We start from the raw sequence: 23,684 nt of genomic DNA, 5'->3' as shown, positions 1-23,684 counted from the left end.
CTTGGCACATGGATTTATAATGTGGCTACAGTTCGTTATTCCGAAGGCTCTTTAGTCCGAAGGTTCGTTATTCCGAAGGTTCGTTAATCCAAAAATGTGATAAGGTTTGTTATTCCGAAGGTTCATTAATCCGAAAATGAAATAAGGTTCGTTATTCCGAAGATTGTTTATCCGAAAATGGAACAAAGCTCGTTATTCCGAAGGTTCGTTACGGACCCTATTTCATTTTTTTGATCAACGAACCTTCGGAATAACGAACCCTACTTCATTTTCGGATTAACGAACCTTCGGAATAACGAACCCTATTTCATTTTCGGAAAAACAAGCCTTCGGAATAGCGAACCCTACATTTTCGGATTAAAGAACCTTCGGAATAACGCCACAAATGTTTGGATTAACGAACAATTTTTCATTTTCGGATTAACGAACCCTCGGAATAACGAACCTTCGGAATAACAACATCCATATAATGTATTGGTAGACAAAGCTGCGCCCGTCATCTTGTTGGTTAACGAGCTCGAGGTGAAGGTCATGAATCAAGATTAAATTCTAAAGTTTCAATATTTGTTCGCAATGTCTGAAGGCATTTTCCTGAAATTTTCTTGGGAAAGCTATTGCCGGTCTATTTGATCGAGCTACTTAAATGACGGGTTCAGGGAGAAAGGTGACATACTTTCCCAGACCCTTCACGCTCGGAAACCTACAGAGGTCGTACGATTTTTTAAGTCGACAATTTCCAAATATTTCAAATATTTTCAGATAATCACCTAAAAGTGTGCACCATGCAGATCGATGAATTGAACTTCTAACATTGCACAAGACTCCTCGTGCAAGAGAAGGATGTTTCCTCCTACACCCTAGCTACGTCTCCCTCCATGGATTTGGTATACGCTAGGGATTTGCAAGTATACAAGACGTAGTGACGTAGTAGAAAATCGAAATGTGATTTTTTTTTTACATACCGTTAACTAGAAGGAGTAACTACATTGTAAATATATGGGCTTTCTTCCCTAGATGGTTGTATTGGACGGATTGGGGTGCGACGGCCAAAATCGAAATGTCAGATCTCTCGGGCAATGGTCGACAGACGATTGTAGAAACGGACCTCGTTTGGCCAAATGGACTAACCAGCGACACAGACGGTAACTATTGTCGGACCCACATATCGGGCTGCTTTTGCCTAGAAAGAGTGTCAAGAAAATAGTAAAGCAAAAGTCCTAATGACTTGATCCACCTGGTAGACACTTTGGAGCAAGTGTACGATTAATAATATTATCGTTGTATGAAGTCTGTTATTGCACTATTATTTGCATTTCAGTTGGTTACAATCACCAAAGGTTTGACTGCACTGCCAATGATGGAAAGAATGAATTTCTATTTCAATTTGCAGAATGGAACCATTTTTTTCTTTTCAAACCATTGTAACCACATGCATCGCACGTGAAGGTTTCAGTGGCATTTTCGTCAAGATGACAATCGGTTCTAGGACAATTACCCCCTGGAAAGTCACCCCAGACCCTTCCTCTGAACCTTGCTCTAATCCTAACCCTGAACCTAGTCCTGACCCTAACCCCAAATCAAGCCAAACCCTCACCCTTGCTCTAATCTTTACTCTAACTCTATCAGTAACCGGTGTTTAACAAGGGGTAATTGCCCCCCCCCCCCCCCCCCCCTCCGTAATTTTCCTGATACCAACAGGCAGGTCATGTGTCCTTGCGTTGAATCCGGAAGGGAAGTGTGTTTCCTACTTTTATATTGTTGTCCACACATGACGTCATGATCTCTAGTAGTCTCCTTATCCAGTGATTACAACACCAACACTTTAAAAATTAATATAACTTTTGCATCGGTAGTCCGATTTTCCTCAAACAAGCACTGATGTGTTCTACTAATGTTACTGCTTTTACTCAATCCACATTGCTCTTTGGGTTTTGGTTTCCTCGAATAGAATCCTATGCCTAATACTTCTTAGATTTATACAGCACCTGCTAGATCATTCTGCCACATTCTGGAACGCTATAAGAAGACTTTTCCAATTTTCCAAATTTCTCAAATCTAAAGCTGGGTTTTGAGTCTTATTTTAGTATTTTGCGTCTTTTCCTCGCTGACGCATAGGAGACCGGTTATACTGGTGTGACGCCAGTCTCGACAAAATCGAAAGCTCTGATCCATTCGGACTCGATCGCAGAACCCTTTCGGATAGCAGCCGCACCAGCATACACCCCTACGGACTCATATGGCATAGAGGCACTCTCATGTGGACTGACTGGGAGCTAGATGGCTTTGCGTCCCTACAACTAGACGGGCAAGACTGGCCAAATGAATTCACCGTGATAAGGAGGTTTACAAGACCTGCTGGTTTCCATGTATTTGACGGTAAATGGGCACTTTGACTGACGTCCCCCTCTCTTTAATAATATCTCTTTCAAATGGAATTATGGATCTATTTACCTTTAACTTTGCGTGAAATGGTATGAAAGGTATGATACCTAGCTCTTTTCACTTTACAATTTAAACTATTTAATACAAAGTCTCCCCACGATCATGACGATAAGGTCCTTTTGAAGTTTTTCGATCAAATAAAAAAAAAATCCTTAATCAGACTTAAACCCAGACTATCATGCGATCGGTGCCGAATTTGATTTTTTTTTCCTGAAAATTTTTATTTGATAGAATTGCAAATTTACGCATATCTCTTGTTTTTCAACACTTACGATTTACTGTTTCAATTGGTTTATCGTTATACCACTTAATTCCTAATTATTCATTACACTGATTAGTTCTCGAATCAAAAGGCATGTAAGATAATCATCCATTTCAAATTTTCCTGTATTTGTCCACATGATCTTTGAAGAAAGACTCTTTTTGACCGTGAAGCAATCCACACAGATTTCCTTTTAGTTTGGTTGACGAAAGTAAGAAGATTACGTTATGATTGAGTCCTAGCTGTTAATTTCACAAAGTAAAAGTGAAAAAAACATCTAAAAGAAGCTATACATTACACATATTAGTTTTGTATTTCACAGCGCAGTCACATCTTTGCAACAACAGCGGGATACGAGTGGGAGAACGATGTCTGTGTAACGCAGGATTCTTTAGCGACACATCGTGCGAAATAGGTAAGCCCTTCACGTGAATCGCACCGTCAACATCATGACTTCACTGGTTTGCTATTGGCTAATGGTTGATAGCCAGAACTGATAATGAATAAAGTGTGTGAGGTTAGCATAAGTCCCATGGTCCAGCCACCTGAATATTGTTATGGAATGTCGAATGCTTTGATAACGGGTGCTGTTCGTTATTCCGAAGGTTTGTTATTCCGAAGATTCGTTATTCCGAAGGTTCGTTAATCCGAAACACACAAATTCCTTATACCTAGTGGTTCGTTAATAAAGGAGAAGTCCGGACGATTTTGATTAAATTTCACTATAATCTACATAAATCAAGGACCAATATGACCAAGTTTCATTAAAAAATACCGTCCCAACTCGTCACAATCGATTTTTTTTTTCGCATCACTAATTTTGAATCGTAATTGTTCAATTTCTGTACGCCGGCTAGAAAGATCACGTGACGGCGTGACGTATTAGCCCCACATTGCTCTGTGTTTGGAGCGTCAGCTGGCTCGGGGAGCCCTGCATGAGCAACGGCGATACGGGTCGAGCAAGCGGTAGCGTACCGCGTAGTTCCGGCCATGCAGCGATCCGCGGATGATCTATGTTATTGCTTCACTTCGCACGCGAAAATGCCGATGTGTCAAGCGTTTGGCCAGAAGAAGAGTTTCTTTGCCATTCCAAACCCAAATAAATGAGCGGGAAAGGCGCGCCAGATGGCTCTCCAATGTTAGAATTGACAAGTTTGACGTCAAAACTTACAAATACTACTCCATGCAGCCTCGTCATACTCCCCACCGGCGGCGGCGGTACTGGCGCTTGCGATTCTTCCGCGGTTCAAAGTTATACGGTCGTAATTTACCACCGTGAGACATACTCAACAGTCTCGGACAACAAGAGAGGCAATAATTCTGAAATTGACAGACTGAACTCAGATTGTTCACACTCAGAAGTCGAAAAAAAAAAGAAAACCGGTCGTGGATTGTGATAGCATTTGGCAGTAGCAGACTTACTTCCGTAAATGTATGCCTGATCACTGTGATGGCAACAATAAGCCTTTTCGCAGTCTCGACTGCGCATGCGCAACATTTTCTTGTCTCCAATTTTTTGGAGATAAACAAGTCTGAGCGAGGCGACCTGACCGTGCGGATTGTTCATCTTCACTCGTACTCGTACTACTAGAATCGCTGGATTTCCTTCGTTTCTATCGCTATTTTGTTACTAACGAATGTCAGTAGTTTCATTGGCAAATATCTAAACCCTAATATGTATTGTTAGTCTCGTTTAAAATGTATTTTTCCTACGTTGCTTTCAACGAAATTCCACCAGTTAGTTAAAACATAACACATTTTATCACAAGTGGGACTGTGATATAACTACGATTAAAATATTTCCGAGCCGTGCCGTGTGACAAAACACAACTGAAATCGTGATTGAAATACCGAAATCTTATTCCATATTTACCATCCGAACTACTTAGGTAGTGCAGACAAATTTTTAACGGGAAAATGCCATTCAATTGTAATGAAAAATTGTTCAAAATGAAAAAAAAAATCTTGTAAATTTGCTCTCTGCTCGTAATCCTGTCTTGAGCTTGGTACGCTGGTACATAAAGCATCGTTCAGTAGCCATTCAACAATCTCAAAATAGCTCACTGGCGGCCAAAATCGTACACCTTCTTTTTCTGAAATCCAGTTATCAATCTCAACAAGGGGATCTGGAATTTTTTTCCCCTCCAATGTTCAAAAATTCTGCGTACTGCTCCAATCTCAATCTGTCTTCTTCCACTTCTGTCTGTTTCACTTTGAATCCAAGTTGTATGGTAAGGGTACCACCTATCGGCAGGGTACCTTGGCATCGGCACCCCCTGCGTATCATGGCTGTTTGCGTGTATAGTAGTAGCTATGAAAACAATAAAAACGAAGAAACGAAAATCAAACTCATAAACAACTAAAAAACCAAACTAAACACGTTTCAATTACACATCCGCTCAGTAACGACGCACGGCTCTGAAATTCACGTGTATTACCTATGGAGGGAGGGGGTGCCGATCGCTAGGTACCCTTTTAAGCTGCGCAAAGAAAACGGACTGCATGCACTAAAATTGCGCTATTTTATAACAGAGATTCATAATCAACGACATTCAAAACTGCAGTATTTATGGCATATTTGAGGTAAGAATTAGGCGAATTTGTTTTATATTTTTGGAATAAACAAGCTACAAGTCCTTAGGGTGACGATAGGTAGTACCCTCAATCATACAGCACTGAATACGAGAGCCTGTAGTTCGGCTATTCTACCCACGGTTTTCAGTCCTCTTTCGCGAAGAAATATCTGTAATTCCTTCACAGTGAACTGTTGAATTTGTTCAAGACTAAACTGAACATCGTCTCCAGCCATTTTGAATCATATAAAGGGGTCTAATATCCAATATTTTGCGAGTTTAATGAGCAAAACAATCAGGGCAGCGTGACTCGGTACACTCGGTCAGTGTGTATTGCACTCCGTTACGCATGGCAACGCTCTTTGTTTATCTCCAGCGATCCGCGAGTCTATCCCACAATGCACCGCGGCGCTGAGATAGCGAAATGGCTTACACAGTAGCCGATGAATGTACATGTAAATGATGGGATGGACACAAATAAGTACGGCAATATTACAATACGTATACTATTTCAATAAAATGAAAATGTCATAAAATTGCGACTATTTTACATTAATCTTTGACGGATTTTATATATATATATATATATATATATATATATATACATATATATATTGAAAATGATTTGAATAAAGGAATACAGCGCTTGGCAACATTACTCCTAAACGGTGTACGGACTCCAGCGGTAGCGCCAACTAGGCAGCCCTTGGCAGGCATGCAGATACCGCGCCGCAGTCAGCAGTGCAATTAGTCCATGGGCCAGGTCAGATATTGGTACCACCAAAAGGGACGAAACCTTTGTGGTGCCGTTTTGTTTGTTAGGGATATATAAGTGTATCAAACTATGATAGCAATTCCAAATGAGTAGCTTAGTCATGAAAAATGTAGTCTTTAATCAATGCATTCTGGGCAGTAGTAATCAGCCCGCGCGTCTGAACCGAGACTATACACAGAACGATAAAGCACGGTCTCTACGGAGTGCGCTGATTTGAACGCGGTGTATCTCTCCGTGGAGTGATAGTCTACGTTCAAGACAGCCGCGGCCATATCCAAATGCTTTTCTACATGGTACCTCTCTTTATGTAGGAAAAATTGTATGGAATGGGAGACGTTACCGCAAAACGGTATTTTTACGCTAAAATACTCAAGGAAATTTATTTCTACGATAAATTGCTACATTTCACTGTGCATATTTTCATATTTTTTGCCGAGCAAGAAATAACAATTTAAGGTTGTTTACATACAGTTTTATAGCCAATTCGAGGGCTTCATCTGGATGAGAGACTATTGTATCAATAAATATTTAAGACATAGCTTAATCAAGGCTTACATATCATTATGATAAGATAAGTGATAATAATTTTCCTGTGTGAAAGAACAATGAAAATTGGAATTATGGAGTAATCACAATAAAGATGGCAGTTCAAAATGACAAGATTATACAGAGCGGAAGAGAGTACTGATGTAATTTTTATTACATATAAAGTTAGATAACAGCGTCAAACAAGGTATTTGCAGATCTTGATACCAGCAAATGACCGCGGTCGTACCCCAAGGGTTGTATACAGCAAGGGAATTGGAGGGTTTTGCCCATTCCCATACCCAGACTTTTACCCCCAAACCAGACTTTTTTTTACTTGGACATCACATTTTCAAATGATTTATCACTTATTGAGTGAGTCATTCAACAATTAAAGAAATTATCCTTTTTGGGGGGGAGGGGTTGCTAATTGTGCTTCTCGCAACTTGGTTATTCTAGCATGACGCATAGCAAGGAGCAAAGTAATTTCTATTTAGCAATTCTATTTGTTTCTCGATATCTACTTGGATTTTTTTAAACCTTGTGTCAGAGGGGATCGTTATGATAATTCTTCCCTGTTCCAGACGTACGAAACTCCACCAAAATGCAATTGCTCTGAAAATTCTGACAAATACTCTGCAACAAACACTAATTTGCTCCGTCGACATAGCTCTATTTGCATTTGCGGATATTTGCTACTCCCCAGTTATATCGAGGCTTGCTGACTTTCTGAAGTTGCATGGCGGTGACCAATAAAAACAAAACAGAAGAACAAAGCCGCCTCAAAACTCTCTCTTTTCGATTAACGCCCATGATATACATCTGCGTGCCTATTTTGTGTTCGCTCATTATAGTTTGTTGGAATTAGAATTAATGTTCGTTTTTCGTATATCTTTTGGTATGATTATCATGGCACTATCTATCCTATTTTCTGTCACTTTATCCTTTCCATTAAGTGTCGAAGTAAATTTGCTCTGAAGAGTGTTTCGTATATTTAGTAACATTAACTCACCCGCTTTGCAGAAGTATTAGTATTAAGAAGGATGTCTTGCTATCTCTCGTTGCGCTCTTAATTTTGCTGAATATGTAGATATCTCGCTATTGGCGTGTTGGTACTTGAGAGTTGTTTGTTGAGGTGTCTATGTCAAAATGACATCGAAATGTTGGTGATGATAGTGGCTCTGATTATTTGGAGTAGTACAGAAATATTTGATTACGAATATAGAAATCATGATTTTAACAAAAGGTGACAGATATAATTTCACCATTGTTAGTGTCCTTTGAAATGCCGTTTTTTCACTATTTTCCCCTAAATATTCCCCAAAGTGTTGATCGCATATAATAGTTGAATAACAACTCTAAGAACACAAAGAATGCAACAGCTCGCGTGTGTGGAATGGGGATGCCCTCGCATTTGTTTATGTGACAGTGGATGAATTGTTATTATCTCCAAAATAGCAAAAATTTGGAGAGGAAGGTGCTCCGCTGATACTGAAAATTAAATTTTGCTCACTATAAGTTTGATATCTTGTCTGATCACCTCCAAATTTGATGTCGTTTCCCGAAACTTATTACGCATGTACGTTTTATAAGATATGTTTAATTAGTTTTAAAGTATTTTGGTTACCATGGCAACAAATAAACATAAGCAAGTTCCGTTTCACATTTTGACCCTTTTTTTAGCTTCTTGTTACTTATTATTTTATGTATTCACAACATAAAATAATACAATTTAATACTTTTAAAGGAAGTATTTAATTATGTTTGAAAAAGCTACAGCGCCCTCTTGTGTTATGTCTTGATTTTTTTCTGTGGTAAACACAATTTTCTTAAGATTTGGACCTGTAAATGCTCCGAAAAGGTTAAAATGAAGTTCAAATGTGTCTTAATATGTCTAGATAGAAATCAACAGCCAAAAATAGTTGCAATTTTGCCTTAACTGCCCGACATATGTCTTAAAATTAGTTAATTTGATATTATTTAATGGAATTCTCTTTGTTTCCTTTGTATTTTGACAAATTGCTCCCCCTTTGTGGTTTCAAAGAAAAGTTTTGATGGTGCTATTTTGTAGAGTATGTCCTGATTTACATTTGTGCCACATTTCAGAGCAATTGATAGAAAAATATTGAAATTATAGAGGGAGCGGATTGTGCCCTCCATGGTTTACCGAGCTTAAAGGGGAAGGCTAGTAACTGATCAGTGGGAATCAGTGGAAATGCTGGGAGATGATTGTTCCAATCCTTATGGGATTCATTCAAGAGTTCATTGTATATCTATTGTTGTGTGAAAATTATTTGCGTCAGAATGGTCTCATATTCAAGTAATGTGCAGTTTAATGCTTCCAGGTTAGCGTCCCTGGTCAGTGACGGAGCATTAATCTGCACATTACTTGAATATGAGACCGTTCTGAAGCAAATCAATTTAAAAGAGGTATTTGGAGTTATGAGGGTTAACGGCTGATACTGAGACTAAGCTACTTCTCTGGAATTGCTATCATATCAAAATATCATCTACAGATACATACCATTTTAAAATGCATAAGCAGAATTTGTCCCTTTAAGTGGTACCAATATCGTAAAAATCTGGTCTTGGCCCATGAACTAAATGGAAGATCAATGCGTAGCTGGGCTGCGCTCGCTCGCGGTGCTCTCAGCTGAGGAAACTGAGCCTGATACGTCACGCGCAATGCATCCTGGGACAGATAGTACGAAGGGCTGCTCGCGACGGATTCGAACATGAAGAATTACCTTATTTTTTCAAAAAATCATAGTAAATGTATCTGATGGTCTTTTCTCATCGGGAAAAAGGCAATAGGTTCATTAAATATTGTTCTTTACACGGGAAACGGCTGATAATCGTCCGGACTTCCCCTTTAATCCGAAAATGAAAAAGGGTTCGTTAATCCGAACATTTGTGGCGTTATTCCGAAGGCTCGTTATTCCGAAGGTTCGTTAATCCGAAAATGATATAAGGTTCGCTATTCCGAAGGCTCGTTTATCCGAAAACGAACTAGGGTTCGTTATTCCGAAGGTTCGTTAATCTGAAAATGAACTAGGGTTCGTTATTCCGAAGGTTCGTTGATCCGAAATGAATAGGGTCCGTAACGAACCTTCGGAATAACGAGCTTGTTTCATATTCGGATTAACGAACCTTCGGAATAACGAATCTTCGGAATAACGAACCTTCGGAATAACGAACCTTCGAACCTTCGACATGCTTTATGGGGTTAGGCAAGATTTGATCTTGTTAATAATGACATGTTTCACTTGGGAACTCATCGAGATATTACTGCAGTCTCCTTGACTGTGATGTACCCCTGAGCTTTGCCGATGGAAAAAAAAAATATCGTTCATGTAATTATACTATGAAAGGCGCATATGACCGGCTCATTATTTGCCCACACTGCTTTGTTATTAAGGTTACAGCTCGTTATTCCGAAGGTTCGTTATTCCAAAGGTTCTTAATCCGAAGGTTCGTCATTCCGAAGGTTCGTTATTCCGAAGATTCGTTATTCCGAAGGTTCGTTAATCCGAAAATGAAACAAGCTCGTTATTCCGAAGGTTCGTTACGGACCCTATTTCATTTCGGATCAACGAACCTTTGGAATAACGAACCCTATTTGATTTTCGGATAAACGAGCCTTTGGAATAATGAACCTTAGGAATAACGAGCTGTAACCTTAATAACAAAGCAGTTTTGAGATTCAAGGTAAACAGAAACAGTCACCGTCGCAATTAAGGAAGGAGAAGGTGTTGTCAAAATGTGGGCAAATAATGAGCCGGTCATATGCGCTTTTCATAGTATAATTATACATGAACGATTTTTTTTTTCCATTGGCAAAGCTCAGGGGTACATCACAGTCAAGGAGACTGCAGTAATATTTCGATGAGTTCCCAAGTGAAACATATCATTATTAACAAGATCAAATCTTGCCTAACCCCATAAAGCATGAGTTTCCTAACACTAATACGGTAAAAAATGTAGGCCTATCAATGCCTATAGCTGGAAGTTTGCGCGGTTATCATAGGCATTGGTGGAATTTAAAGGGACTGAACAGTACTGGTTGAGGTAAGGGATTCATGTTTGAACATTTCTAAGTGAGATAATGAGAAACCTCTTATGAAATATGAAAGAGCATGTAATTTTAAGAAGGATTCAACGTTTATTTGATGAAAATTGGTTTTGAAATGGCTGAGATATCCAAAAAAGTGATAATAATAAAAGGCGACATGCCCCAACTTTATTAGGATCTCTTTGTTTCACCTTGTTTTTGGATATCTCAGCCATTTCAAAACCGATTTTCATCAAATAAACTTTTGATACCTTTTAGAATTGCATGCTCTTTGACATCTCATAGAGTGGTTTCTGAATATCTCGCAAAATGGTAAAAGCTAAATCCTCGCCTCGACCAGAACTGTACACACCCTTTAAGAGTGAAATAGGGCTTTCAACAGGAATTGTTCCATCAACATCCACCTAGCTCACGCGTTAGACCTACAAACGAATATATTGTGAACATAGGCGTTTATCTTTGATTACAATAAAAGTTGAAAACATTGCACTAAAAAAAGAAGAGCACAATATCTCCCTTTCGTGGTTACAGTGTTTCAACCTACGACACCGTCTTTAAAAGAAAATGCAGCGTCTACAGTTAGCGCAAGGACTACCACTGTCATGATTGTTGTATTGTATTGTATTATATTCTATTGTATTTTCCGTCATAAAAAAAACACAACATTACATCTGCTCGTGGCAACCTGGGTACCAAGAAGATCGCTGTCAAACAGGCAAGCTATTTTTCGTTTGGTATTTCTAAAAGTTATTACCCTACCTTGGACCAGGGAGGTCCCACCTTCCTGCTTGTATACATTTGCATCAATACAAACATTATAATTATTGTGAAGACGTAAAGACTATTTTGGACTGGAAAAAAGAAAAAATATACCCTATAAGGTGATGGTGACATTTCTATCTATTAAGGAGAGAAATTGACCTGTCTTTCCAAAATAGTGACATTCACGGCCTAACATAATGCTTGCTGGTAAATGGATAAACGTAAAGGAATAATGCAAAACTATGTCTCATTAGTCTATCATACTCTTTCACATTGATCACCATACAAATGAATAATTACTGCTAACTTTCACCTGATACGATATGTCGTCAAACATATTCTGTTCTACTTTTATCGTATTTCTTTATATCTGTCTCGTTATTATAATACATGCTACTCTCTTAACTAATGTAGATCTTTGTCAGCCAAATCCATGCCAAAATAACGGCCGCTGTCTTCGAGGAGAGACTGTTAATGGTTTCACGTGTTTCTGCAGTAGTGGTTGGGAAGGAGAAAACTGCACACATGGTAAGAAAGACTACCCGTTACAGAAGTAAAGTGAGATTTCATGAACTTCACACACATGGCGATCCATCTTTTGATAGGAAGCTGTATAATTTTGACTAGGAAAAGATAATGCATACCATAAAAGAAAAGCATGGAACGGTTTCTTCTTTGCAAACAAAGATTTAATCTTCTATGTCCTCTTTTTCATTCTCTCATATGGGTTCAACAAATGACAACTTATTTCGGACCTTTTTTTTTCCTGTCAGCATGGGTTCAGCGGATATCGCTGCTAAATAGGCAAGCTGATTCTCTTTTTGTCTACGCGTACACCACTTATTTCTGAATGCTATTTACTTATTCTTGTATTCTGTATTTCATGTAGGATGGCCTAAAGTGTTTCTGGCTTATCTTTAGGGTGTTAACCTACGTCATTCGAGAGAGAAATACAATTCGAACGTGGATCTTTGCAACACTGTAATTTATTAAAGTTAATATAAACATAACACAATCCTAAGTATCTCAAAGAGAATGACTTGTAAAGATATTTAGGTATCAGTGGTTGAGGTTTGTCCTCTTGATGTGAAAAATGTTTCGTCAATGACAACCCTTGGCCTTCTGTATTATCCATTGAACTAACTAGCTTCAGTATTCTAAGTACCTTTGCTTTAATGGAATATCTCATATTATATCGTATTTAATAATCTCATATGCAAAGTAACTATTTCAGTTGGAAGAAAAATCATATCCGATACTTTGCTATTACTTGATATCAAATGTAGCTTTAAAACGATTCTTGAAATATGGCTTGCACAGATATCGAGGCACCAGTGATCGAGGGCTGTCCACTTGTAGTGGAAAACATTTCTTCAACGGCCACATGGCCAGAACCGACCGCCTCGGATAACTCCGGAGTCCAAAGCTTGACAGCAACCCACCAGCCAGGTGATACGTTCCCGATCGGACGATCCACGGTGACTTACACGGCCATCGACCCGGCCGGCAACGTAGCCAACTGCACCTTTGTAGTTGTTATCGGTGCGAATAACCAGCCTGGTTTAAGTGAACACATGTTGAAGCCAAAGCAAATCTGAGAATTATATAGATGACAATACGAGTTGAAACACTGTACTCAACGGTATTGTTTCTCTGTTTGTTAAACTCGCAGTATGGATAGGTATTGCCTTTAAATCTAAAGAATATTGTGGATGGGTGATAGCTGTTATACTTTAATTGAACGTGTTGAATAATGGTTGAAACGGTAACAACAATTGTAGATGCTTTCACTCCAAAAGAAAAATTACTGAAATTGAAGAAAAAGAAACATTCTCCAACGCAATATAAACGACATTTACCACAGAAAGTCACAACTTAAGTACTGACGCTCAAACATGCATTTTCAGAGGTGACGTTTAGATCATTATTTATACATTATCTATATGTTCTGTATGCAAATTAAGATGTAACTCATGTAATTATATTACACATGTATTAAACATTGTCGAAAATAATGATAATTGTTGAAATTATATACTACTGTTATTTTGTACTAAATTTATGTTAATTGAATTGCAGAAAATTGATGTATTAGAAAAATAGCGTACGGAGAATAAATCAAACCAAATTGAATCAAATCAAATGAAATCATTATTTGTCGATATTGCTCATTGTTGAAGGGTACTGTGAGATCAATGCCAACCCATGTTTCTCAAATGGAAGTTGCTCATCCTTGTTGTCTGGGGAAAGACCATTCATCTGCACCTGTCAGCACGGGTTCAGCGGAGATCGCTGCGAATTAGGCAAGCTGATTTTCGTTGTGTCTACTTTATTATGATGAATTTATGCATTCAATTTCTGTAAACTATTTATAGGCCTATGTTTCTGTTGGAAATGGAAAAAATGAATGAATGAATGAATGAATGAATGAATGAATGAATGAATGAAATACTTACACCACTTATTTCTGAAAGCTATTTACTTATTTGTTGTATCCTGTGTTTCATGTAAGGTTGCCTATAGTGTTTCTGGCTTAACTTTAATACAGTTCTCCTTGACCTATTTCATTCAAAAGGAAGGTACAAGGGTCTAGGGCAATAACACCCTTGGCAATAACCCCGACCCTTCGATCCCCTGACCCTAACCCTAATCTTAATCCTGAACCTAATCCTAACCCTAACTCAAACTCCCAACCCTAAACCTAACCCTAATCCTAATCCTTACTCTTACCTTATCACTAACCAGTATTCAGCTGGAGAATAATTGTCCTCGAGGGGTAATTGCCTGATACGAAATAAAAAGCGGAAGTGGATCTTTGCAGCACTGCAATTTATCAATCCTAATTTAGACATAGCACAATTCTCCAATGTCCTAAAGAATAGGACTTGTGAAATGTTGAGGTACCAGTGGTTGTGGCTTGTCCCCTTCATGTAGAAAACGTTCCGTCAACTACAACCCTGACCCTTCTATATTTTCAATTTAACTTTCTTTAATGTCTTCAGTGTCAGAGCTCTATTGAAATGTCTCATATTTGGCATTTCATGGGTTTTAATTTACATTGACCTCCTGTTTCAAAGTCGCTAAATCAGTTGGAAGTACAATCATATCCGACATTTTGATATGTACTGTAGTTTTAGAATGATTCTTGAACTGATACGGATGATACAGATATTGAGGTACCAGTGATCGAAGGCTGTCCCCGTGACGTGCGAAACATTTCTTCAACGGCTACATGGCCAGAACCAACCGCCACGGATAACTCCGGACATGTTACCTTGACATCAACCCACCCGTCAGGTGATACATTCCCGATCGGACGGTCCGTAGTGACTTACACGGCCATCGACCCGGCTGGCAACGAAGCCAACTGTAGCTTTCTAGTTATTATCGGTACGAATAACTATATAGTCTGGTTAAATTGACGTTTGCTGCAGTCAACCAAAATTTAGACTCTTTATAGATGTAACAAAATATCTTCTGTCCTTAAGACGCACCGACGAATCAAGTATAAACCATGATTTGTTACACGCGTGGTGTAGAAAGGTGTGTCTGAAGGACTTGAAGGACCATTTGAGCTGTTATATACGCCATAGCCTTGATAGCTGATACATTTGCAATGTAATAAACTGTGTTAAGGAATGATGGAGTCACTTACGTGGGAAGCATGGTACTATGACTAGAAATATTTCTCACCTGCCCTGTCACACCCGAAAGACATACCCATACCTGCTCCGTTCTATATGGGATTTTGTGAGATGAAATAAACTCATATCTCTCTTGAATAGTTGAATTTTATTCATCCGTCATGAATGTAATGTACTTGAGATTGATTTCAGTTGATTTTGTGTCATGTAAATGCTATTATAGTCTTCATATACTGAACTTATAATTTATATGTCACTTTACATTGTCATGAATTGATGTTGCAAATAAAACACTGTATAATTTGTGTGGAAACTCAATTAATGAAATGAAAATAAAATGGAAGGGGTAAAGCGATCGGAGATTCCTTTCCTACAAACGAAGAATCGAAAAAAAATGAAGGATATTCAAAAAAGACAATTAACAGCCAAAGCAATGACCATCACTCCTATTGTAATTTCAAACATGCTGTCTTAGAAATGACTTCTACATTATGATTATTTATTTGTCCCCATTGCTTACCGTCAAAGGATACTGTGAGATCAACGGCAACCAATGTTTCTCAGGAGGAAATTGTTCATCCATCGCGTCTGTGGACAGAGCGTGGTTCATCTGCTCATGTCAACCAGGGTACCGCGGAAATCGCTGTGAAATAGGCGAGATGTTTTCTGTTTTATTGGTTTATGTGTAAGCCACATTTCAGAAAGTTGTTATCTTGCCTTGGACATTTACATCAAATGTGCATACAAACACTATCGTAAAGACGTGAAGACTATGGTATGATGGACAGGAGAAAATATGTCCCACAAGATGATGGAAACCTTTTAATCCCTTGACATATCAATTGATTTCATTATCGTTATATTTCCAAAACAGTGGCAAATCATGGCCTCGTATAATACTTTCTGGTAAATAGATAAATTCAAAAGTATGTCACATCCATCATACACCTCTATACAATGATCATCATACAAATTATCAATTACTCCCGACTTTCAGTTGTGATATGTCTTCAGTTATATTTTGTTCTACTTGTATCGTCTTTCTTTATTTCTGTCTCGTCTCCTTGTACTTTTATTTTCCTCACTAATGTAGATCTATGTCAGCCAAATCCATGCCAAAATAACGGCCGCTGTCTAAGACAAGAGACTGCGGATGGCTTTACCTGTATCTGCGGTAGTGGTTGGGAAGGAGAAAATTGTACACGTGGTAAGAAATATTGCCCGGGTAATGTTTGCAATGGAAAAATAATGTGATGTCATGATACATGAAAGAAAGGGTATCCCAACTGAAAAAGAAGCTGTATCTTTGCACTTGAAAAAGATCAACCTTTTAAAATCAAGAAAAAGGAACAGTTTTCTTTGCAAACGAAGAGCTACCATATATTTTCTGTATCAAACTCTTCTAAAAAGTGAATCGACAAGAGCTAATTTCAGGAATATTACGGATAAATGAATGTGTTTATAGTGTGTAAAAGCCCTTTGCCGCGATCCGTATTTCGTAGGTTATGATAATCATGTTCTAATGCAGTGTCAATTTAAAAAGCCAGTAGGACAATATCTTGCATGTACTACAAAGTATGTCAAATCGCATTTCCCGGAATGTTTTCGTCCATGTTATCGCGATAATGAGGAGTTAAACGTATTCCTCTGCAGTTGCAGGAAAGGCAAAATGGCAAGAATGTATAATGTAACTCCCCCTACTTTTTGATGCTAGAAGAGAATAAAGATAATATTGGCCAGTTTGCAGTGAAAGACTTATAGTAGGTATTTCATGTAGGACCCATTGTGTTCTGTTCATCTTCAAGTTGCTCATTGATCTGCTAATTCGTTCGAAAGGGGAAAGACAAATCCGACGAGTTTACAAATATCCTAGATAGTAATCAAAATGGCTCATTATACAGATATTGAGGATCCAGTGTTCCATGGCTGTCCGCTTGTGGTGGAAAGCATTTTTTCAACGGCCTCTTGGCCAGAACCAACGGCCTCGGATAACTCCGGAGTCCAAAGCTTGACATCAACCCACCAGCCAGGTGATACGTTCCCGATCGGACGGTCCACGGTGACTTACGTAGCATTTGACCTAGCCGGCAACGTTGCCAATTGCACCTTTACAGTTATTATCGGTAAGAATAACCAGTCTGACTAAATTGAAGACATGTTGCAGTTAATCATAATTCAGATTCTCTTTAGAAGTAACCAAAATAAATAAATAAACAAATTAATCAGAACACACTTATACATAGACGCAAACACCGTGCTGACAACCAGAAGTACCTACGAAACTAAATTAAGTTTTTGACATGATTGTTATAAATAGAAATATCTTAAGGGTATCGATAGCTGAACGATTCCACGTATTAATTGATGGTTTACAATTGAATGTCGTGTAACTGCGGTAATATGGGCGATCGAGTCACTTTTGATAAGAGTGCTTTCACCCAGGTGTTATCTCATAATCTTGTAATGTCTGACAATTTGTGTTTTTCACATCTGGGCTATTGTGAGATTAAAATATTGATTACAAAGAACATTCAATGGAATAGCATAATAATAAAAAAAAATAGAATGTAATGTTCTCTCAAAGAAAACCAAAGAGTTTAGAAGAAAAATAATAAGGTCACAAAATATCCTTTCTCAGAAATGACTTCCACATCAATGTTTTCCTTCATCAATCATCATCACAGGATATTGTGAGATCAACACCAACCCATGTCTCTTTGGAAATTGTTCCTCCCTGTTGTTTGGGAACAGACCGTACATCTGCTCCTGTCAACCAGGATTCCATGGAGAGCGCTGTGACAGTGGCAAGTTTCTTTCATTTTGTCTACGTTCTGAAAGTTATTACCTTCCCGTAAGTACTTAATTTAGTCGTGCATCCCAACCAGATTATACAGGACTACATAAAATTGTATCCATAGACTTTCATTAGTTCAAGCAGGAAGATTACGGTTGTACCAAACGTTGGTGACATTTTCATTGAAAAACAAAAACACACAAGATAAGAACAGCACATTTCTTTTTAATATAATGTGAGAACCGTCAGACTGTGGTCTACATTCTTACTTGCAGGAAAGTGAGTAGAAGCATTTGGTTACCTTAAGGATTAGGCCCTACAGCTTATAGGGATGTAAATATGGGTCTTACCTTTGTATAGCTCTAACAGTCATCATTCCATCATTCCATTTTATAAAGACAATAGAACTATTCTTGTTTTTTTTATTATAAGCTATAAGCCTCGGATTCAGATATTGTATTATCGGGTGCACTTTACAAGGCCGACACCCACAAGTCATACAGCCCACGAATCATTCATTCCATGAGTCATACAGCCCACGAGTCATACAGCTCACGAGTTCAGCCCATGAATTCGACAATACGCTAACAACACAACGAACAAGGCCGCGAGACCGACGCATTAAGACTCGTGTTGTATCTGTCGAACTCATGGGCTGTTTTTACCTATAGTGTGGAACTCATGGGCTTTATTTGCCTAGTGTCGAACTCATGGGCTGAAAGAGTCGTGAGCTGTATGACACATGGACCTGTTTGTAACGTCGAACTCGTGGGCTGTATTACTCGTGGGTGTCGGTCTCGTGGGATGACCCCATATTATCTGTTGTCAGTCAATTGACACACTACTTCTCGTGCACATGGCTGTGTTTCATCAAAAGAGCCTGCATATTCGTCATAGGACATTGATATTGATGGAGAATCTATTCCGAGCTACAGTAATAGCGTAGGCTGTAATAACGGAATTCATTGCCGGACTAATAGCAGGGATCCTACTTTATTCACATTATGCAATATTTATCTGACCAGTATCTCTTTCTAGTATGTGATCTGTAGATATTGTTTTTTTCTTTAATTTAGGAAATGTAGCACTTACACCAGGATGGACACGACCCTAGGAGAATTGTCCAAAAACAATACTAGTAATCTCCTTAAAATAATTAACATGTCATTGCAATTGTAGATATTCATGCACCAGTGATCGAGGGTTGTCCGCTTGGTGTAGAAAACATTTCTCCAACGGCCACATGGCGAGAACCAACCGCCTCGGATAACTCCGGATTTGTTACCTTGACATCAACCCACCAGTCAGGTGATACGTTCCCGATCGGACGGTCCGTGGTGACTTACACGGCCATCGACCCGGCTGGCAACGTAGCCAACTGCAGCTTTCCAGTTATTATCGGTACGAATAACCAGTCTGGATGAAGTGAAGTCATGCTGTATACAAAAAAAAAAAAAAAGCGAAAACCTCATGGTAATGAATCACAGATCACAGACGGTGAATTATATCTACTACTAGCAAGGTATGCGAACAAAGCAATGAGTAATTAATCGCTCCATTTTTGATGTGTAGGTGCCGAATTGAGGTGTGTTTTGTTATGGAAAACTTGAAATTGTATAGGATGAAGTCATTTTCTCTTAGCAGGCGTAGAGTACTTTGGGTGGGCGGATTTCAACCTGTGTTATTACAATCGAAAGAGATATACACTGCTGAAAATCGGTGTTAGATTTAACACCACAGATAATAGATATAACACAAACCAGTGTCAATAGAGGACCACACAGACAGTTGTAGAAAGTATATAGTGTGATGATGTTGAAAAGTTTTACCTGGCTCCTTGTGGTGTTAATTTGACAATGTAGCTGGTGATATCTTTGACACTGCGCCGGTATTGATTTAACAATAACACTACATGGTGTTGATTTGACATTACATGTTTGGCATTTACACTGGTGCTATACAATGTATTTCTAATGGTATAAACCCGCCCGGTGTGAATAGAAGACCCCACTGGTGTTACTGTGGTGTAAATGTGTTCTCGATTTTTTTTTTCCCAAAATGAGGTCTTTAACGGGGAGTTCTTGTTCGTCCCGTTGAAATTCAAAATGCACAAGAAGAACAGGAAATAACTACCTATAAAAAAAAAAGATTCATATTTTGAAGTGACACCAGGACACGTTAATCTTACACCATAAATGAACACCGGAAATTTAAAACCCGCTCGATGTTTCATATTTAACACCCTATTTTTTGCAGTCTGGCAGTGTACCCATGCCAATTTAAATGTTTACGGTGTTGTGATGTATAACAGTGAAATAATCTTTCCATTTGATGAAAGGATGAAAACAGTCAGCGATCTTTTAAGAAAAAATATTGACGGAGAAAACATTTTCTGCGATTGTGAGAAAACATAATTTCGTCGAAGAAACAGAGCGCGCGCGCGCACCCACACACACACACACACACACACACACCCACACACCCACACACACACACATCAACAACAACAACAACAACAACAACAACAGCAACAACAACAACAACCAACACCACCACCACTGCCCTCAAGCACACACTCACACGCATGAATCTCAGATATGGTTATTTCAGATATCTTGTGTTCGAAATGACTTGGGGAATCGCGTCAATACTTGTATTATATGCCATCACAGGATATTGTGAGACCAACGCCAATCCGTGTCTCTCGGGAGGAAACTGCTCATCCATGTTGTCTGGGGACAGACCTTACATCTGCCTATGCCAGCCAGGATATTACGGATATCGCTGCGAGATAGGTAAGGTTTACTTCAGAGAAGATTCCTGACACTATTTCAAGAGAACGAAAAACAAACAATTGTGCAGTACATACGCACACATATCCAACTCGTCGCTCGACAGATTATCACCCTGTGAACCCCAAAACTGTTTTAGCTCAGAAACCAGTCAGACATTACCGTCTCGACGTTTGGAACAACCACCCTGGTCAACTAAAGCAGTGCACTTCACTTTTTTTTAATTCTTTAAGGCTCATCTGAGAATGTATCTGTATGTTATCGAAATATGTTTCCAGCTAATATATTTGTCTTTGATATACATTGTATGTACTTATTTTCTCTTTTTTCAACTCTTGGTCAGCCCTGAACCATACAAAATGTTATCCGATTTCTTCCATTCTCTCCCGTTCTTTTCTTTGACAAGGATTTTACAGGGACATTTATTTGCACATTACATCTTTCGGTCAAGCGCATATACGAGACGTCATGTCATGAGATAGCAGAGCATGTCGATTTGTACATGTAATTACTTGTACCTTTTGTGTTACTGCACGCAACCCAGATTGGTGCAACCCTAATCCTTGTCTGAACAACGGGACGTGTACGAGAAATAGACAAACTAACTACGACTGTGTTTGCACCGACGAATGGGACGGCAAGAACTGCTCATTTCGTAAGGACAATTCTATCTTGCTCTTATTTTTTTTCCTCTCAGCAGAACAATATTATAATCAATTCAATTCAATTCAATCTTTATTTCCGATTCAATGTATAATATACGAAAATACATGTGAATATGAGCAAATTGTACAAAAAAATGAGTTTAAAAACAATGGAAACGGCAACAAAACAAGGTGAGATTATGATAAAGACAAAAGAATAAAAGAACACATCGGGAAAACAGATATTACAGGTACATAGAAAACAGAAACTCATTAACATTATGTGTTTGGTTGATCGGAAAATGGTATGCGCGTAGAAAGCCAGAATAGACTTGTTATGTTGCACATACCCCGCGTTATAATCATTTGAAAATCACTTTAAAAAAATCAAATTAATCATAACAAAAAAGAAAAAAAAAGATTAAACACCATAATACAAATAGAAGAAAGACCAATACATCCATACATATAATCCAATCAATACTTACTAATCAATAACTTCTTGTAAACACTGCCTTTTGAACATATTAGTAAACTGTATATTGAATTTGCTCAGTTCTAACGTATTCCATAAAACGGGACCAGTATGACGCAACGAATATTTAGATTTATCGGTCAAAAAACGCCATCGATGAAAATGATTTGACGATCTTGTATAATAAGTATGTACATCAGAGTTCTCAGAAAACATATTTTGTAAATAAGGTGAAAGAGTTTTAGCATGGAAACGTTGCATAAAGGAACATATTTACATTTTATTCAAATCTTGCAATTTAAGAGTGTGTAATGATTTAAAAAGTTTAGATGTTGATGCTCTATAATCCTTACAATTTCTACCAAAATATCACGTAAAGGTAAATTCATTATAAGGAGTGAATGTAGGAAATGGAACACCCGTTGCAAGAATGAGGTTCCTTAACCTTTTTTTTTCTGTAGATGCAAATGAACACGGCGCTGTGATTTCCGGTTGTTGTTTTTTTAGCTTTATTTTCTAGAGCCCCACAAAATTAAGTGTACAGATAGATGGTTTTGTCGTAAAATTAAAAAAACGGTGAAATTAAGACGAGGGGAAAATAGACCCCAACTTAAAAATTAAATACCATAAACTCCCTTCATAACTACCTCGTCCAGTAAACTCTAGTCATCTGTATGAGAAAGTACTAACGCGACTTTTTCATGACTGAATAAACATAATGTTCATGACAAAATCTTTGACCACCCGTGCATTTGATGTGTGTGAAATTTTACAGCATACGACCCATGCAGATATCCAAACAACTGTCCAAAGATCAGCACGTGCGTTTCAATCTCGCATGACCAATACTTCTGCGAGTGTCCGTCTGGGACTACACTGCAGGACGACGCATGCTCAAACATCAACGAGTGCGCGGACGCTGCGCTGAATTCTTGTCATCGAAACGCCTTGTGTCGAGACACCTTCGGCTCTTATTTCTGCGTGTGTGTCGACGGTTACTCTGGTAACGGTACTAACTGTGAAGGTAAGGAAATAGTGTTACTATACTTACGCTGAATGCAGCACCCATTAAATAATCTTATTTTCTTTCCTTTTCTGGAGTTAATTTGCACCAAAGCCTCTTCACTCACCTCCCATCCTTCCCCAGTGCCAAATGTTTCCAAGGTTTCGATTTAGTCATTATCTTTATTACTGTGCAACGCCCTGTATCATTTAATTCAATTTTGGTTGCTTCTGCACTTTTAAGATAGAGATATCAATAACAACTACCATCATCAAAATTTTTCATGCCCCGATCTGTAATATAAAGGAAAGTACAACCATAATTCCGTCTTTAACGCTATGGTTTAGTGGTAACTAAACGTCCTTATCATTCTCAAACGACGATTTGATCTCTCTCTTTTTCCATCTGTTTGTGTGCGTGCGCGCGCATACTCACACGCTTACACACACACGCACACATACGTGCATAAAATATTATTAGAATAGAAACAAAGTTACCATGGTGCAATTTCAACACTTTTTTAATAGTCATCGGTACATTACTGATGACATACTGGACTATGAAATGTATAATGCCGCGTAATCCACACGTCATCAATATTGACAAATAATGCATGTCTCACTTATGGAGCAATTGCAAGTAAAGAAGAAAACAGGATATTGTTTAGGTCAATACTTTTGACTATTAACTTGATCAAATTTATTCCAGAAGGATGGCCACAGTCACAGATAAGTGTGGTGGCCTTTGCTCAATTTCATTTAAGAGTTTTTGTTTGTTTGTTTATTTTCTTTATTAAGCACTGCCAAGCCCCTGCTCATCGCGCCCCTGTCTTAATGGAGGAACGTGTATTGAATCCACTGGCTTAACACACATTTGTCAATGCCAGCCTCCTTACGAAGGCCTAGACTGCAATGACGTTAA

The 23,684-nt window shown here is 38.4% G+C and overlaps 1 protein-coding gene across 1 annotated transcript in view; it reads left to right on the top strand.

Annotated features, from left to right (window-relative positions):
- Positions 1-23,684, top strand: part of LOC139741510 (uncharacterized) — a 55,361-nt gene that overhangs the window by 10,985 nt on the left and 20,692 nt on the right. Inside the window, exons 10-18 of the mRNA XM_071652093.1 lie at positions 1,015-1,142; positions 2,116-2,376; positions 12,732-12,953; positions 17,029-17,178; positions 17,740-17,859; positions 19,029-19,250; positions 20,522-20,644; positions 21,186-21,296; positions 22,536-22,784. Coding sequence (XP_071508194.1) covers positions 1,015-1,142; positions 2,116-2,376; positions 12,732-12,953; positions 17,029-17,178; positions 17,740-17,859; positions 19,029-19,250; positions 20,522-20,644; positions 21,186-21,296; positions 22,536-22,784 — 1,586 coding nt within the window. The remainder of the gene's footprint in view (positions 1-1,014; positions 1,143-2,115; positions 2,377-12,731; positions 12,954-17,028; positions 17,179-17,739; positions 17,860-19,028; positions 19,251-20,521; positions 20,645-21,185; positions 21,297-22,535; positions 22,785-23,684) is intronic.

Source organism: Diadema antillarum, unplaced genomic scaffold (genome assembly GCF_040938485.1).
Source record: "Diadema antillarum isolate AM-2024a unplaced genomic scaffold, OU_Dant_1.0 seq00000932_RagTag, whole genome shotgun sequence".
Taxonomy (NCBI): Eukaryota; Metazoa; Echinodermata; class Echinoidea; order Diadematoida; family Diadematidae; genus Diadema; species Diadema antillarum.
This window is presented reverse-complemented; position numbering and strand designations above follow the sequence as displayed.